General features: G+C 37.6%; 1 protein-coding gene across 5 annotated transcripts in view; it reads left to right on the top strand.

Annotated features, from left to right (window-relative positions):
• The window catches only part of CEP78 (centrosomal protein 78), a 39,911-nt gene extending 23,077 nt beyond the window's left edge, over nt 1-16,834 (top strand). Inside the window, exons 12-17 of one of the 5 annotated variants that reach the window (XM_082626429.1) lie at nt 4,843-4,920; nt 6,167-6,333; nt 7,186-7,357; nt 7,680-7,727; nt 8,283-8,676; nt 13,230-16,834. In XM_082626429.1, the coding sequence (XP_082482555.1) occupies nt 4,843-4,920; nt 6,167-6,333; nt 7,186-7,357; nt 7,680-7,727; nt 8,283-8,676; nt 13,230-13,240 (870 nt within the window). In that variant the 3' untranslated portion in view covers nt 13,241-16,834. Of the gene's footprint in view, nt 1-4,842; nt 4,921-6,166; nt 6,334-7,185; nt 7,358-7,679; nt 7,728-8,282; nt 10,719-13,229 lie in introns of those variants that run through there. The other 4 variants (XM_082626430.1, XM_082626431.1, XM_082626427.1 and 1 more) reach the window with 4 other exon arrangements.
• Nucleotides 16,835-17,597: the final 763 nt, after the last annotated feature.

Consider the following 17,597-nt stretch of genomic DNA (forward strand, 5'->3'; position numbering starts at 1 on the left):
GACTTAAACCTCATAAAAAAGGAAATCCAAACAGCCAGTAAACACGAAAAGCGTACGACTTCATTAAGTAATAAGAGAAAAATGAGTCAAAACCAGTGAAACTACATGCCAATCAGATTGACAAATACATAAAGAAAGTTTGGTAGTATCAGGTATTGTAGACCTGGAGTACTATGGGAATCTTCTACCCTGCTTATACTGGAGTATAAATCAACACAGCTACTTTGGAAAGCATTTAGCACGCTCCATCAACTGAAGGTATATAAATACCCCGTGACCCAGCAGCCCTCACCCCCGCCCTGTATAAATGCACCAGGATAATCGGTACAGCAGGATTCCTGTCCATGATTTGCATTAGCACAAACTGAAAAAAACCCCAAATGTCCATTAAGAATCAAAAATTAAATAAATTATGTGTATTCGTACAGTGGGAAGACTATCCAGCAATAAAATTGAATGAACTAGAGCTACAGGCAGCAATGTAGATGAATTTTTTAAACCAATGTCGAGTGAAAGAAATAAGATAGAGAAGACTTCATATACTATGATCCTCTACATGAAGTTAGACGTTGACAAAACTAAACTATTTTGTTAGGGATGCATGCAGGTTAAAGGAAATGATTGTTAAGAAATGAGGATGGTGTTTAACTAGGAAGAGGGAAGGAGCTTGTGATAAGAAAAGGATATGGGGGGGTTTTTGAGATGCTGACAAGTATCAATACTTTCAGATTTGAGTAGTGGTTATGTAAGGATTCTCTTTTTATTTGTCACATTGACAGTTTTTTTCTGTGTGCTTCTCAGTACACATATTGTATTTTACAGTTAAAAACCTGCTTAAAGAATCGGTCGCTTCTTGAGTGCTGGATGTGGGAGTGGGATGAGACCATTTCATTTTAAACCCTTCACTACTGTTTGCATTCGCATGTTCATTCATTCAGCATTAATTGAACATATTCTATGTACCAAGCACTCTTCTAATTTTATATGTGTTTTAATTCATGTAATCCTCACGAGGCTCTGTGATATGGGAGCTTATCTCCATTTTATAGATGAGGAAGTTGAGACTTAGAGTTACAGAACTTGTCCAAGGTTATATAGCTAATGGGTAGGGCCAGGCCCATTTGCCTCAGAGAATCTGAATTTTTAAAATATAATCTAAAAGAGAATTTAATTACTAATTATAAGCAAAAAAATTGTACATTAAAAAGATGACAAGTTTTCATCTATTCAGTTAGAGAAAAACATACAGTCTATTTTTCACACACACACATCTTGTATTGGCAGGGATTTTCCTTATTAAGCAATTATTTATTGACCGTCTACTTTGTGCTAGGCACAGGTGCTGGGGCTAAACACTTAATAAAATACACTCCCTTCTTCAAATAACTTGCACTCTAAGTGAGGAAGTAAGCCAACAGTTATAATAGAGGTTATATACCAAGTGATACATCACTGATGGCAGTATAAAATCTTAGAAACCTTTTGGAAAGAAGTTTGGAGATAGGTACCTCAGAGCCTTAAAAATGTTCATTTGCTTTGATCTCAAACTCATTTTTATGGATTTATTGCAAGAACGTCATTCTCAATATGGAAAAAAGCCTTCATGCATAAAAATGGTTATTTTGTCTTATAATATTGAAAAGTTGGAGAGAATTTAAATGTGTAAAATGGTTAACCAGTAAACCCACCCAGTGGAATATTTTGTAGCCCACAAAAAAAAATCAAGGTTATAAATCCCCTGATTATATGAGAAATGATTGATTTCAATGTTAAATGGAAAAAAGTTGAACATAAAATTTAATATACAATATGATGGGAGCTTTGTCCCAGAAAAATCACCCTAGCCAGTGTACAGAAGGGAGGAAGGAGAGCAGATGACAGGAAGGAAAGTTATTCCAAAGCCTTATCGTTAGTCTTACTTAAGTAATAGAATATCAAGCAATTTTACTTTCTAACTTTTTTGGTTCCGTATTTCCATGTAAGGGACATGAATTATTAATACTTTGTAGGAGGAGGGTACACTTTTTCACAAAAATTTAACACTGTGTTCTAATTTAACACTGTGTTCTAATTCCCTCCACTAGAGGGAGAAACTATTTCATGTATTGCACTTCGATGTGCTATTTAGAACCAGTCAGGAATTTTTAGTCTACTTTCCTCTGACTGTGGTGAGGTTTTTTTTTTTGTTTGGCTGCTTATTTGTTTAGAATTTCTTTGAAATCAGTTTTAGAAGATTTATTAAACCATTATATTAAACGCAGAGGAATTTTGCAATTTTTTTCCCTTTTTCGCCATTGAAAACTTGGTTGGCTTTAGTAATGAAACATTAAAGAATTTGAAGTTATTAGACTCAATTTTTAAAATAGGTTCTAAATATAAAAATATACGTTCATTGAGCAAATTTTTGAAAACAATGAACAACTTATTGAAGGAAATAAAAGCCACCTCTACATGTACACACACCTAATCTGCTCTTTTGTCTTAAAAAAGTATCAAAAATGTTTTGTCATGTCACTAAATAACTCTTCTACATCAGAGAATTTGATTAAGCTTATGCACCATCTCCCAGGAAAAAGGCACAGATATATTTTGAATGTAGAACTCCTGAAGCCCATTCATTAACTCTGGTTGAGACCTCTTGTCATTCTTTTCTTAGTGGCTTCATAGCGCATTCCTTCAGATGGTGACCTATTTTTATTTAAACCAGTCCCAATTTGGAGGCTCTTAGCTTTCTTCTAGGGTTTGGTTATAAACAATCTTATGACATCATGTTGGTAGATAAATCTTTGCCCACGTCTTTGATTTTCTTAGGGTAAACTCCTGATGTAGGATTGTTGTTAGATACCAAAAGCTACTCTCCAGAAAGTGATACGAGTTCCTCTCCCAATGACGGCATATAATAGAGTTCCTCATTCTTTAAGTGATTGCTCAAAGCAGTTAAAATGTATAAATATACCGTTCTGTTTTCATAAGTATAGGTATTCTGATTGTTTATCGCTGCATAAGAAACCACCCCGAAACAGTGGCCTAAAACAATGACAGTCATTTATTTTGTTCACGAACCTGGAGGTTGAGTAGAATATTAATTCTTTTACTACACTCCTACTGACTGAAAACAATACCTATTTGACTAGCTCACAGTTCTGTAGGGTCAGAAGTCCAGGCACAGCGTGACTGGGCTTCCTGCTCAGATACACATGGGAACATGTGGGTTCCCTCCTGAGAGTGTTAAAGCACGTGAAATTTAAGTATAAGACATTGAGCCCCAAACGGTGGATGTTCACCATAGTTTGTGTGGGTCACAGAGCTGAAATCAAGATGTCAGTCTGGCTGTGTTAGCATCCAGAGGCTCTGGGAAAGAATGCCTCCAAGCTTCTTCGGCTTGTTGGCATAATTCAGATTCTGCAGTTGCAGGACAGAGGTCCCCATTTCCTTGCTGGCTGTCATTCGGGGGAGAGTCTCAGCTCCTAGAGGCCTCTCGCTTGCCTTCCCTGCTGCAACATTGGACTTCTTCAGAGCCAGCAATGGAGAGTCTCCATCTTGTCCCTTTTGTACTTCAATTTAGGAAGAGTTCAGGTCCTTTTTATGGGGTGCCTGAGTAGGCCACATCCACCTCGAATAATCTCCCTATCTTAAAAAATCAACTGATTTTGAACCTTAGTTACATCTGCAAAATCCCTTCACTCCAGCACCTAGATTTAGGGTTTGATTGGATGATTGGAAGGTTTGTGTACTTCAGTTAGTAGGAGTCTTAGGGGATCTTATAGAATTCTGCCTATTGCAAGCAGTGTCCCCACTTCAAGGACCTAAGTGTCTTAGTTCTTAAAACTCATAAGAGAGTTTATCAGTGTTCATTTTATTTTATTGACCTTGGTGATGGGAAGACTACCAGCTCCGTGAACAGGAATGGCACCGAGCTTCCTGAGTTCCCACTGTGGCTCTGCTACTTAGTGGTGTGACCTTGGCTGTTACTCTACTTCTCTGCCTCTGTTTTCCTCATATGTAAAATAGCATGGAGTTAGTGATTGTTTTTTCCTCGTAGGGTTTTATTGGGTTTTAAAAAATAAATTTAGTTTATTTATTTATCTTTGGCTGTGCTGGGTCTTCATGGCTGCTCGCGGGCTTTCTCTAGTTGCGTTGAGTGGGGGCTACTCTTTGCTGCAGTGCACAGGCTTCTCACTGCGGTGTCTTCTCTTGTTGCGGAGCACAGGCTCTAGGCACACGGGCTCAGTAGTTGTGGCACACGGGCTTAGTTGCTCCGCAGCATGTGGGACCTTCCCAGACCACGGCTCGAACCCTTGTCCCCTGCACTGGCAGGCGGATTCTTAACCACTGCGCCACCAGGGAAGCCCCCCTTAGGGTTTTGATGATTAGATTATTTAATGCCCAGAGAACGCCAGGAACAGTGCTTGACTGTAAATTGCTTTAAAAGTGATTACTTTTTTAAAAAATGCTTTTGAATCTGCAATTATGCAATTCACTTATGTTAAGCATGTTCATTAATAGGACTTCCTACTATAAAGAGACCCACAAATAAAAATAAGATTTTTCTTTCTTGGTCTTAACTTTTTATTTCTGACTTACTATGTTATACGCATATGGCTTTTATGGTGGGCTGCCACAAATTTATGTTGGAAAGAGTGGAATTTAAATAAATCTTTACTATGCTAATTTGATAGATTTTGATAATTCATTTCACTAGCATGGTATGATATTACCAGTAGCAAACTAAAATCTGAGTTCACTTCTGGCTCTGCCCCTAAATCCTGATGAGACCTATAGCTGGAAAGGCTTTTGGATATTATACTATGAATTATTATAATATTTACTCTGTTTGTTTAGGAAAAACTGGAGGAGTGCCTAAAGCAGTTAAAGGAGGAAAGAGTAATAAGACTTAAGGCTGATAAACGAGTCAGTGAGGTAAACAAGTTTCTTCTTCTGCTTTTGAGAGTGTTTTGGTTTTATTTTGATTAGATTTTAAGCCATATACACATAGTTTGTATGTAATATGTTGTAATATGTTGTAATATGTATATAAAACTGTAATATGTTGCAAATTGGTTGTATCATGTGGACTTTCGCATTTACTGGTATTTAGTGATCATATGATCTATATTCCAGAAAGCATATTTTTAAAAATGTGAGAATCTGGTTTTGTGTGTGTGTGTGTGTGCTTTTATATGACATTAGCTTGTTTTCTGTTCATGATTCTTTGATTCAAGAAAGCACTTTTTGTGCATATACTGTATATACAGTAACATAAAAGACATGTTGAGACTCTCCTGGCAATGAATTAGGAAAGGGAATCATTTAAATAAATTTAAGATATTGGAAAACTTCTAAGAATGCAATGAAAGATAAAAATATATACTATGATAATTACATTAGGTAATGTACATGAAAGCAGGGCATAATCTAAAAAGTTCTATATAAATATAATTTATCACAGGGTGAGTGTAGGGAGGAATTTTTGAAAGTGCATCCATTGGATTGGCAGACACTCATTCAATAAATGTTGAGCACCTGCTTATATAAGGCAAAAGGGGCATCATGAACATAATGGCCTTTCTGAGAAATACTAGAGTTGAGCTTACAGGGGGTTTTAAGTGCATAGATGATGAGTGGAAGGGGAAGAGTGCACGGGGGTGAATATTTTCAAGAAGCCAAAGAAAATATTGGTGATCGTACATTTAATAAATTGGGTTGGGTATGATTTAGGGCTTTTAAATGTAAGCATTAGATATTTTGCTCACTAAAGTTAATTCTTAACATTCAGCAGAGTTGTAATATGTTTTGTCCAAATCAGATTCTATATTTCATTTTCTAATTTAAAGGAAACTTAAAGCAGGTAATTTTCTAATGTGGAATGAGGCTCCAATATGATTTTAACCAGTTAGAAATGTGATCTTTTGTGAGAGATCATTAATAAAATGATAACTTTAGTTTATTTATATACCACCTAAGTGTTATATAGGAAACTTTGTTGGGTGCCTGTGGGTTTTGGTTATTATGTGATGTGGTCTCTGTCTTTACTGGTGGAGAGTTAGGTTAGTTACAAATTAATTACATTTTGAGTGTTTTAGTTTTGTTCCTTGAAATTAGACAAGGCTACTTTTGATGACAATGAGAAAAAATCATGTCAGACATTTTCAGTTTTCTTTTATAGCTGGAACATGAAAACGCCCAGTTAAGAAATATGAATTTCTCTTTGTCTGAAGCCCTTCATGCTCACTCATTGACAAGCATGATCCTGGATGATGAAGGTGTTTTGGGCAGCATTGAGAATTCTTTTCAGAAGTTCCACGCTTTCTTGGATCTCCTTAAAGATGCTGGGTTAGTTCATTTCTCTTCATGGCGTTCTTCTCTTTGCGACTATAATGGTAGTTTGCTGAGGAACTGGAGCAGTTTTCATCATTTCCATGGGCATATTTAGCCAAATTTAGTGTAATTATAGGTAATATAGTGGACTTTTTTAAATGAGCAATTAAATTTTTTAAGAACTGCAAATAGGGGAGCCTGCTGTGGTAGAGTGGGGAGCCCATTATAGAAGAGTAACCTGTAGACAGAGTAATTAATAGGTATAGTTTTTTGTAAAGACTAAATTGAAGGCAGTTTTCATTGAAAATATTCGGGAATGCATAAGAATTTTCCTATCTTTCACTTATTTGCTTGTTTGATAAGTTTAAATTAAAGTTATTTTTGTTTTAGACATAAAAATTACTGTTAATCTGCAGGGAAGATATAGGTCAGTGGTTCTCAACTGGGAGCAATTTTGCTGAAAGAGGGAAGTGGAGATTGATAGTTGATGGAGTGGTGTTTTGTCAGTGAATGAATTGGTGTTGGGAAGGAAGGAACAAACACATTCTTGGAAACGAGGAAAGGTGGTAAAGAGGTGTGGGAATGGAGGTGTGAGAGGCAGTGGATGAGGTGCATGGTAGATGTGGAAGCTGCTAGTGAGACAGTGTTCAAAATGGAGCAGTAATAGGTAAGGGGATGGGATGTGTCCTAAAGGATGAATCTGGAAAGGGCTGAGAATTTGGGGGAGAGAGAGGTTTGTAGTCAGGGGTAGGATGTTGACTTTTAAGATTTTAGAAGTATTTCGTGATTGTAGGTCTGGGGAAATCTAAACTGCTCTTCTGTGATTATAATAACCTTTGTCTTTTCTCCTTTCCTCCTCTGATCCAGGCTTGGGCAGCTGGCCACAATGGCTGGTATAGATCAGTCAGATTTTCATTTACTAGGTCGTCCCCAGATGAATTCTACTGTTAGTAGTCCACCTAAAGAAGAAAAGAAGGCACTTGAAGAAGAAAAATCCGAATCAAAGCAGAGTGCCCTAGGACAAATGCAAAATATCCAAGTAAGTGGACAGAACAGCACTTAATGATTCCAAGAGTGATCAGCAAAAAGGAAATGATCAAGTCATAGAGAAAATAATAATGATCAGTCTCTAATAGTTCACATGCTCGGGAACTAGAAGACTCTGGAGTCCTTTCCAAATCTGAGATTAGTAAATGTGTGCCCATTTCATGATACTGTATTGTTGTAAATAAGAAAACTGGAAGTTCTTTAGAAAATTTATGAGTTTAAGCAAACTATCCTTAATGAAGAAAGAAAACATTAGAGAAAATATTCCAAATTTTAAATTGTATAAATGTCTATTCTATTCATATTTTATCTAGGTTTCTATTTGTATGCAGTCAGCTTACAATGAAGGAACACTAATGAAGGTACACGTACTGATATAGATAACTTTTAAAATAAGTAATCCAGACATAGCTAATAGGTAACATATTATAGTGACTCCCCTGGTCATGGGAATGGGAAGGGAGACCTGTCACCTCTTCCTCCAGCCTCACTTGGAGTCCCCTTCGCCCACCTCAGCCAATCTCAGACTGGTCTTGGGAACTGACAGCTTGAGAACACAGTCTGGTCACAAACTATGTACTGTTTACATGTGCCTGGAGGATAGAAAAGAAATTAATTTTCTTAAACCTTACAGAGTAATGTTTATTTTTAGTGAGGGAAAGGAAATGGGTAATAACTACCCCAATCACCAAAGTCTGAAAATATAGTGGACATAGCCTTGGATATAGCTAGGTTAAGCTGAGAATCACTTGGCAAGATATAATTAGAAAGAAGCGGGCTCTGATATCTTCTGAATAATCAATTGACTGTCTTAATAATAATATCGCAGAGTAACATTGAAGTTTTGAGCTCTACTTTTTAATGGTTGGCTTTGTTCATCACTGAATTTTTGTCTTGTCTTTTGTTTTTCCTTCCAGTTTCAGGAAATTACAGGTGATGCTAGGATTCCTTTGTCTCTCAACTCCTTCCAGGTCCCAGTCTCTACTCAGGAGGCCTTAGAAACTTCCATAGATAACCTGGGGGTCCCAGTCACAGAGCAGTGGCAGGAGTCTTTTGAAGATTTCATTGCTAGAACATGTCCTCCTTCAGCAGATGTCATTTGTGGAACTGGAAGTCAAAGAAAAGAAGAGGAATTATCTAGAAATAGCAGGTCTTCTTCAGAGAAAATGACCAAAGCAGGTGAATATACCAAAAAATACTCTGCTAAGAAACAACCTGGGAAGGACCTGCATTCCTGCTCTGACTCACCTGTAAAGCAGAAAAGCAAAAGAATTGGGCAAAATAATTCTTTGGTTAATAAAGCAATTAAAAGTGAGTCTTCGAAAAAACATGTTTCTGTTAAGAAAGAGAGTAGAATAGTGACTGTTTCATCAAAGACAACTAAAACTAAACTCAGTCTACTAGAACATTCTGAAAGTGATACTCTTGGATCTGATTGTAAATTTCAAGAAAGCATCCATACTCTATCACGCCTAACATAAGTCTAAATCTTTTAAAATTATGTTTTTGCCTTCAAATTTTAATAAATTACTTATGTTTTTAGTATAGCATATGGTGTTTTAAAATACTTGACTGGAAGCCATTAGAGAAAGATTTATCTATACTTTTTTATTATAATGAAAGTTTTAGTGTATTTTTCCTTGTGACAGTTTGCACCATTCTTCAGCTAGTGTTTACTGAGGGTTTCATAGGTATAGTACTTTTCTGGGTGCTATTCCTTTCATCAGTGAACAAAAAAAAGCCTTTACTCTCCTGGAACTAACACTCTGGTGGGAGAAAACATAAACAACAAAGCAGGGTAAGGGGTAAAAAGAGATGGGAATAATAAATGGAATAGTTTTACCATTTGGTTAAATGTCAAACTATTATAAATCATATGGCCAGAAGCCATTGATGTATTTTAATTCACAATAACCAGAGAGCATCAAACATCTACCGAGGCACTTAACCGTGTTTATGGATTACAGCAACGCTATGAGGTAGGGAATTATTACCATCCCCATTTTATAGATGAGGAGTCTGAGGAGACATTATGTGAGTTGCCCAGAATTACACAGCTGTAAGTAAGTGGGAAGCTGGGATGTGACCAGAACCCATGCTCTTTTTTTTAATGTAGGGACTTTATTATGTTTCATTTGTTTCTGATTTATGTGATTTTTTTTAAAGATTTTTTTTTTTATGTCGACCATTTTTAAAGTCTTTATTGAATTTGTTACAATATTGCTTCTGTTTTATGTTTTGATTTGTTGGCCGCGAGGCATGTGGGATCTTAGCTCCCCGACCAGGGATCGAACCCTCACCCTCTGCCTTGGAAGGCGAAGTCTTAACCACTGGACCACCAGGGAAGTCCCCCTTATGTGATTATTTTTATGGCAATTTTTTTATATTTTATTTTTTATTGACATATAGTTGAATTACAGTGTTGTGTTAATTACTGCTGTACAGGAAAGTGACTCAGTTATACATTTATATACATTCTTTTTCATATTCTTTTCCATTATGGTTTATCACAGGATATTGAATATAGTTCCCTGTGCTATACAGTAGAGCCTTTTTGGTTTTTTTAAAATACATCCACTTTTTAAAAAAATAAATGTATTTATTTATTTTTTATTTTTGACTATGTTGAGTCTTCGTTGCTATGTGCGGGCTTTCTCTAGTTGTGGTGAGCGGGGACTACTCTTCGTTGCAGTGCACGGGCTTCTCATTGCCATGGCTTCTATTGTTGTGGAGCACGGGCTCTAGGTTCATGGACTTCAGTAGTTGTAGCACGCGGGCTTCAGTAGTGACTCGCGGGCTCTGGAGCGCAGGCTCTGTAGTTGTGGTGCACAGGCTTAGTTGCTCCGTGGCATGTGGGGTCTTCCTGGACCATGGCTCGAACCCGTGTCCCCTGTATTGGCAGGCATATTCTTAACCACTGCGGCACCAGGGAAGTCCCATGTAGGACCTTTTTGTTTATCCATCCTGTATATACACCAGTTTGCATGTGCTAATCCCAAACGCCCAGTCCAACCCTCTCCCACCCCCTCCCCCTTGGCAACCACCAGTCTATTCTCTGTGTCCCTGGTTCTGTTTCTGTTTCACAGAGAGGCAGAACCCAGGCTCTTAAGTACTTTGTTATCCTGTTTCCTTGTTAAGAGAGGAAGCGTTTAGGGAAGGCACCGAGAGAAGCCAGTGAGCACTGGAAGTGCAAAAGAGTGGGGCTGTCAGAAAGCACACCTGTCTCCTTCCCCCATCTGAGCAGAATTTTTAAACGGCAGAGTATGTGATGACAGATCTCTGGATTAAATTATGTCTCCCTGGTAAACATGCACAGATAAGTCTTTAGTTCCACCAGACTGAAAGGTGAGATCAGAGAAAAGCTGGAGTGTCAGATTTCTTCTAGAAGGTCCTGCCTGATTGTTACTAAGAGGACTACTACAGTACTAGTTAGTTCACTAGTCATGGATTGAGTGTTAGAGGAGTGAAACAATGAGCAAGATGTAGTGTTGGCCCTTTAGCAGTGGAGTGAGAGGGGAAGACTCACAGCAGATGTCTCACCCTGCACGTGACATGCTGTGCCGGGCATATTCAGGGCGTTTAGTCAGTGTTTGTGGAAGAAGAGGGGGAGCTGTGAGGCAAAGAAAAGTCATCGAAAGAGGCACTCCCTAAGCTCAGTCTTAAAGGACTCGTGAAAAACTGGTGAGTCAGCCGGCGAAGGGCAAGGACACTCAAGGCAGAGAGGACAGCAGAAGTCCAGAGCCGTGAGTGTGAGAGGGGTGTGTTACGGAGCCACAGGCACAGGCTCTGGAGGATCAGTGTAGTGTCCCCAGGCAGCGGCAAGTGCCCCTAAAGGAGGCAGCGAGGAGGAGGAGAGCGGGTCTTAACCACCCATGTGCGGGGAGCTGGTTTCCTCAGAAAATAGCTAAGAATGGAAAGGACAAGTTCAGGTGGCATTTTAGACCACTGACGTCAGTATGGATGAGCAATTTGAAGAAGCCTGGAGATAATTATGCCCCACTCTTCTGAGGAACAGTGTTTTTTATTTTCAAGTGGGACTTTCACGCTACCACCTCCTCTCCTGTCCCTACTGAAAGATTTATAGGCCGGCAGAAGGGAGAACCTGGCTTAAGTAAAGTTAATCAGGTTTCTTTACTGTACAGCTTCTCGGGGCTGCTGTAGGCTAGTGTTCATTCTGGATCATCACAGCAGGCATATGGTACACAGCCATCCGCAAATCTATTTGTCTCTAGAGTCCTCTTTTAATAGAAGTGTCTAACAACTGGTTCCACCAAACAGCAATTTGGTAACTTCTAGACCAGGTAATAGCAAGAAGAAAGGGGTCTGAAATAAGGTATAGATGAAGGGAGGAAATAAGTTCTAATTGTATTTAGAAAATTACAAGCAAGACTTGGTCTTGGGAAGTAAGGAAGAAGTAGGAGGCGGAGGCTGGACCCCCATCTCTGTGACTAAGGTTGGGTGGTGGTATCATTGAGTTTGGAAATAGGGAATAAAGAACTGAATTGGGGAAAAGACTTTACTTCTGGACATGTTGAATTTTAAAGCACCTGTAGAATTCAGGAGATAAACTGGTAGATAACTGGATATGCATGTGAAGACATGGAAAGATAAAAATTTGAATGTCATCAGCACATATAAGCAGTCATTAAAATCATGAAAATGGATGAGATTTCAGAGAATTGTGGGTACTGTCAAAGTTTAAGTAATAAGCAGAGAAAGAATTCTGGGAAGGAAAGAGGTGATAGAGTTTCAAGAAGGAGGAAGTAGATGACAGTGTCATACTTCAGAGACTGTAAGTGTCCACTGGATTTGGGCAGTTAGGTCCCCAGTGGCCTTAGAGCCGTTCAGTGAAGTGGTGGACAAGAAAGCCAGATTGCAATAAATTGAGGGTGTAGGGCTGCCTGTGGGGGCCAGGCAGGGACTAGTGAAGACAGTGGGAATAGGCTACTCTGAAGGAGTTTGGATGAAAAGAGAAAATAATTAGCAAAAAAGAATTTTTTAGAATGAGAAGGACTTATATTTTATATGTTGAAATGAAGGAACCGATAAAGGAGATCCTGAAGATGTAGATAAGTAACTTAGAGAATTGGGGAAACATGGAAATATGGATAAGAAAAAAAACCTTGCACAGTATATAAAAAGCACTTGTATCCTTCGAGTTGGATGGATACTGGTAAGTTTGGGAGGAAATAAAGGTAAGAAGAGATAGAAGTTAAATGAGTTTATACTGATAGCCTCAGTTTTCTTTGACACAGATTTTTCAGAGACATATATACACATACATAATTATAGTTTTAAAATTCATATTTACATGTTTTATTGATCATTTGAAGTGATTCCATTAAAAATTATAAATATGGATACTTTGCTGCTTAATATGTACAATTTTAGTACTTCGTTAAACTTTCAATACTAAACCTAAAGCAATGTCACTTAATTGAAATTAAATATTTTCATTTGGGTTAGATTTTATGAGTATGTACCTTTACTGAGAAATTACTGTGTACCTTTGCTGAGTGTTTACCAGAGCATACACAATCTATGCAAACAGGAATTCTGTTTTTTTTTTTTTTTAAACAGTGTCAGATGTGATACAGTAGCAAAGAGCTTGTCATCTTGCCCTAAATATGCCATAATTACTTTTGGTCAAAAATTATTGTTGTATGCATACCCAATACTATGTCCAGGAATCAGTCTAATTTGAAATGGATATTTACAAAATAATCCCTAATCTCAAAATAGTAACACTTGATTTTCAGAAGATCAGCAAGATGGTTAATTTTTTAGAAGATCCTGATTATAAACTACATATGAGAACTCATGGTTTAACATGGATCACTGAACACATTCTTTTACTCTTCCAGAGTCCCATTGAAATGACTGGAGAAATATTAAAACAAAAATAAATTAATAGCAGAGTTGGAAAACCAGAAAATGAACAATGTGGACTTCCTAGAAGATAAAGAGCAGATTATTGAAAGACGAGTTAATTGAAGAGTGGAACAGCTAACCCATTCCACTTACCTCTTTGTGGAGTACCTAATTATGGAGTTTGCCACCAAGCTCAGGCTAAGAAAGCAGCTCTCTGAAGTGGGGGTCCTGACACAGGAAACACTGGGATTGGAGAACAAGGGCATTATCCAAAATGACTACAAGCAGGAACTGAAGATAAGCTGCCACACTTCTGGTTACGGTGACCTGCCACTCCCTTTGTAATCACCAGAGTGCCTATAATCAGAATTTGTCTTCATTGAAAGTGAACAAGAATTCTCATCTGGCTGAGGAAAAGCACTTCAAACCTTAGTCTTAGGCCCTCACCTATAAATATGCCCAGAATCATCAAATTTGAAGAAAACCACTAACATAAAAGGAGACACCAAATTAAAACAAATTAACCTGTTCAAGAAAGTAGTTACTAGAAGAAACAGAAGAAGTTTAAAAATTAATACAATTAGGATCTTCAAAGAGTCATGGGGATGTTGCATCCATAAAGAATAGGATGCTAGGAAAAATATTTAGTTTTTGGAAATTAAAAATACGATTGTGAAAATAGAACATTCAGAAGATGGACTAGATAGCAGAATAGATTCAGTTGAAGCTTGAATTCATGAAATGGAAGATATGATTGAGAGATCCCCTTAATATGCATTGCAAAGGGATGAAAGATAAAAGTTGTGAAAAAGAAGTGAGACTCCTAGAAGAGCACGGGAGTTGGCATACAGTAAGTGCACAAATATTTGTTGTATGAGACAGTGCAGATATCAGTGTGAGCAATGAATCCATGGAAGATTTTAAATCAAAGGAACTGATGATGCCATGTGATCTGTCTTTCCCCTTTATAATTACAATGGATGCTTATAATAAGGAAAAATCTAAATATTATGCATATATAAAAATGAAGTGAGCTAAAATTCTAGGCTTTAACATGAATGGAGGCAGGGCAGGATATAGAAAGTGGAACAGTGTTCAGGATCTCGTCTTATTCAAGGCAAGAATACAGTGTTTACCTTTAGGTGTTGATAGAAAAATATATTTAAGTATATTTGAAGTGAAAGGCATATCAGTAAGGATAGGTTATGTGACGATACTTCAGCAACAAGCCTGAAATCTTAGTGACTTAAAGCAACATTTGTTTATTTGTGCTGATTCTGTATGCATTTGGCAGATTGGCTAGAAGCCCTACTCCATATCCCCGTCAACCTGGGAGCCAGCTGACAAAGCATCACTATTTGGAACATTGCTTGTTACAATACCCAAGCAAAAATAGATTGTGATGCAACATACCCTGACTTAAAGCTCCTGCCTAGATGGAACGCATGTCACTTCTCACATTTCATTGGCCAAAGAAAATCACATGGCCACAGCTGAATTCAACTGAGCAGGGAAGTGCAGACTTATTGTGTGCCAAGACAAGGAGAGAGAGAAGCAAATATACGTCAACAACTTTAATAGCCCCCAAACCACCAGGAAAGGGGGGATGGAATTTAAAAATCCAAGAAAAGGCAGGAAAGAAGAAAGAAACAAGATAAATAGGAACACACACAAACACACACAGAGGGTAGCAAGACCAAATGCTTTTCTCACAATAAATGTAAGTTAAATTCTGGAATTCCTTAAGCTTGAGTAAAAAAAACAATCCAACCATGTGCTATTTGCAAAAAAAAAAAAATCTAAAAGACTTTCATGGGTTATAAAGAAGTAAACGAGCATACCAGGCAGATGCTAACAAAAGTGTATGTGACTATGTTAACCTCAGAATAAACAATAAATAGGACTCAAGATGAAAACCATTAAGTGGGAGAAAGTAAAAGCATTTCTCTTCGGCTGATAAAAAGTATACTTTTGCAGAAAGATGATTTGAAATCGGATCTGCAATCTAAAAACTCAGTTTCAAAATGTATAGAGCAAAAACAGAAATACAAGGAAAAGTGAGCAAACCAATTATGAGAGAGACATTAACACATCTCTCTTCCAAATCAGTGGATCTACTCCAACTCACTAAATAGGAAAATACTGACAGAACCAAGGGCTGGTTAGGATGCAAAGTAACTGAAATTCTGGTGGAAACGCAAAATGACGTAGTCCCTCAAAACAGATTGGCAGTGCCTTTAAACATAAATACATCAGCAGTTTCACAAGTTACATGAAAACTTATGTTCACGTAAAAACATGTACATGGTGTTTATAGCAGCTCTATTCATAATCATCAAAATGTCTTCCAAAAGGTGGATGGATAAACAAATGATGGTGTGTCCACACAATGGAATACTACTCAGCAATAAAAAAGAATAAATTATTAATACATATGTCAACTTGGATGAATCTCAAAGTCATATGCTAAGTGAAAGAAGCCAAAAGGTTACATCTTGATGTAATCTCAAAAGGTACATACTTTATGATTCCATTTATGTAATATTCTTTCTTTTTCGGCTGCATCGGGACTTCGTTGGGATGTGGGATCTTCGTTGGGGCGTGCAGGCTTCAGAGCGCGTGGGCTCTGGAGTTCACGGCACACGGGCTCTCTAGTTTAGTTGTGGTGCATGGACTTAGTTGCCCCACGGCATGTGAGATCTTAGTTCCCCGACCAGGGATTGAACCCGTGTCCCCTGCACTGGGAGGCAGATTCTAACCACTGGACCACCAGGGAAGCCCTATTTATATAATACTCTTGAAAAGGCAAAACGATGGCGATAAGAGACTAGATGAGTGGCTGTCAGGGGTTGGGGTGGGAAGGTTTGATTACAAAGAGGCTGTGCAAGGGAGTTTCTTTCAGTGATGAGCTGTTCCTTGTTCTGGTTGTGTTGGTGATAACATGAATCCATACTTAATTTAAGGGAACTGTACCCCCCCCCAAAAAGCATCATTTTTACTGTATAATAATTGTAAAACAAAAATCTCAGGCCCACCCCCCCTCCCATCAGTAGGTTAGGAGAGGGAAGATGCACAAATATTTTGTATCCATCATGAATTCAAAACATTCTTTATATTTTCTATCCATCAGGAATATAAAATGTTCTCTTGGAAAACTTATGAACTGTTTATAAAAGGGATTCATATAAGGGTAAAAAAGTACAGAATGCAGACCTGTTTGCTTTCATAATATAATAAAACTAATAACAAAAGGCTTGTCCACTTGGAAATTTTTAAATTACCTTTTAAGTAACTCATTTTCAATTCAAAACAAATTACAAACTATTTAGAATTAGTAAAAAACTACTTCTCAAAACCTACAGGATTCTGCCAAATCAGGAGTTAGAGGAAATTTTGTAGATTTTATTTTTCAGGGAGTAAGAAAACTGAAAATAGGTGAAATAACAATTTAACTTTAGAAGCTAGAAAAAATGAACTAGAAGAAAGACATGAAGAATTTTAAGTGTTAAAAGCAGAAAGTAATAAAATAGCAAAAAAATTTTGATCAATGAAACTAAAAGGTTTTTAAAATAAAAACCAATGAAAGGCAAACCTTTGGAAAATATGACAAAGAAAAATAGCTAGCATTAGGAATAATTTTTCGAAAGATACCTACAAATAGACTTTTTAATTACAAGGGAGTACTGTTTATAATTTACTCCTGATATGGTTGTATAACTTCATTCCAATAATTTTGAAAGACTAGATGAAATGCAATAACAAAAAAAATAGATTCTAAAAATTGGCAAAAGATAGAAAATGTAAATAGACCAAACATCTTAGAAGAAATTGAAAGAGCAGTATGAAACTTTTTTTTAATATAATTTTATTTTATTTATTTATTTTTCACTGTGTTGGGTCTTCGTTGCTGCGCTCAGGCTTTCTCTAGTTGCGGTGAGCAGGGGCTACTCTTCGTTGTGGTGTGCGGGCTTCTCATTGCGGTGGCTTCTCTTGTTGTGGAGCACAGGCTCTAGGCTCGCGGGCTTCAGTAGTTGTGGCTCGCGGGCTCTAGAGCGCAGGCTCAGTAGTTGTGGCTCACAGGCTTAGTTGCTCCGCAGCATGTGGGACCTTCCCAGACCAGGAATTTAACCCGTGTCCCCTGCATTGGCAGGTGGATTCTTAACCACTGTGCCACCAGGGAAGTCCCTGAAACTTCTTTTTAAAAGGCAAATACTATTAGGCACATCTTTAAGGAACACAGTTATCTGTAAACCATTGCAGAGGATAGAAAAAAGGACATAAAACTTCCTAATTCGTTCCATGTGGTTAGCATAATCCTGATACCAATACGGCACAACTAAAACAAGGAAAATTATAGGCCA

This window comes from Mesoplodon mirus, assembly GCF_964341445.2.
Source record: "Mesoplodon mirus genome assembly, chromosome: 1".
Classification (NCBI taxonomy): domain Eukaryota; kingdom Metazoa; phylum Chordata; class Mammalia; order Artiodactyla; family Ziphiidae; genus Mesoplodon; species Mesoplodon mirus.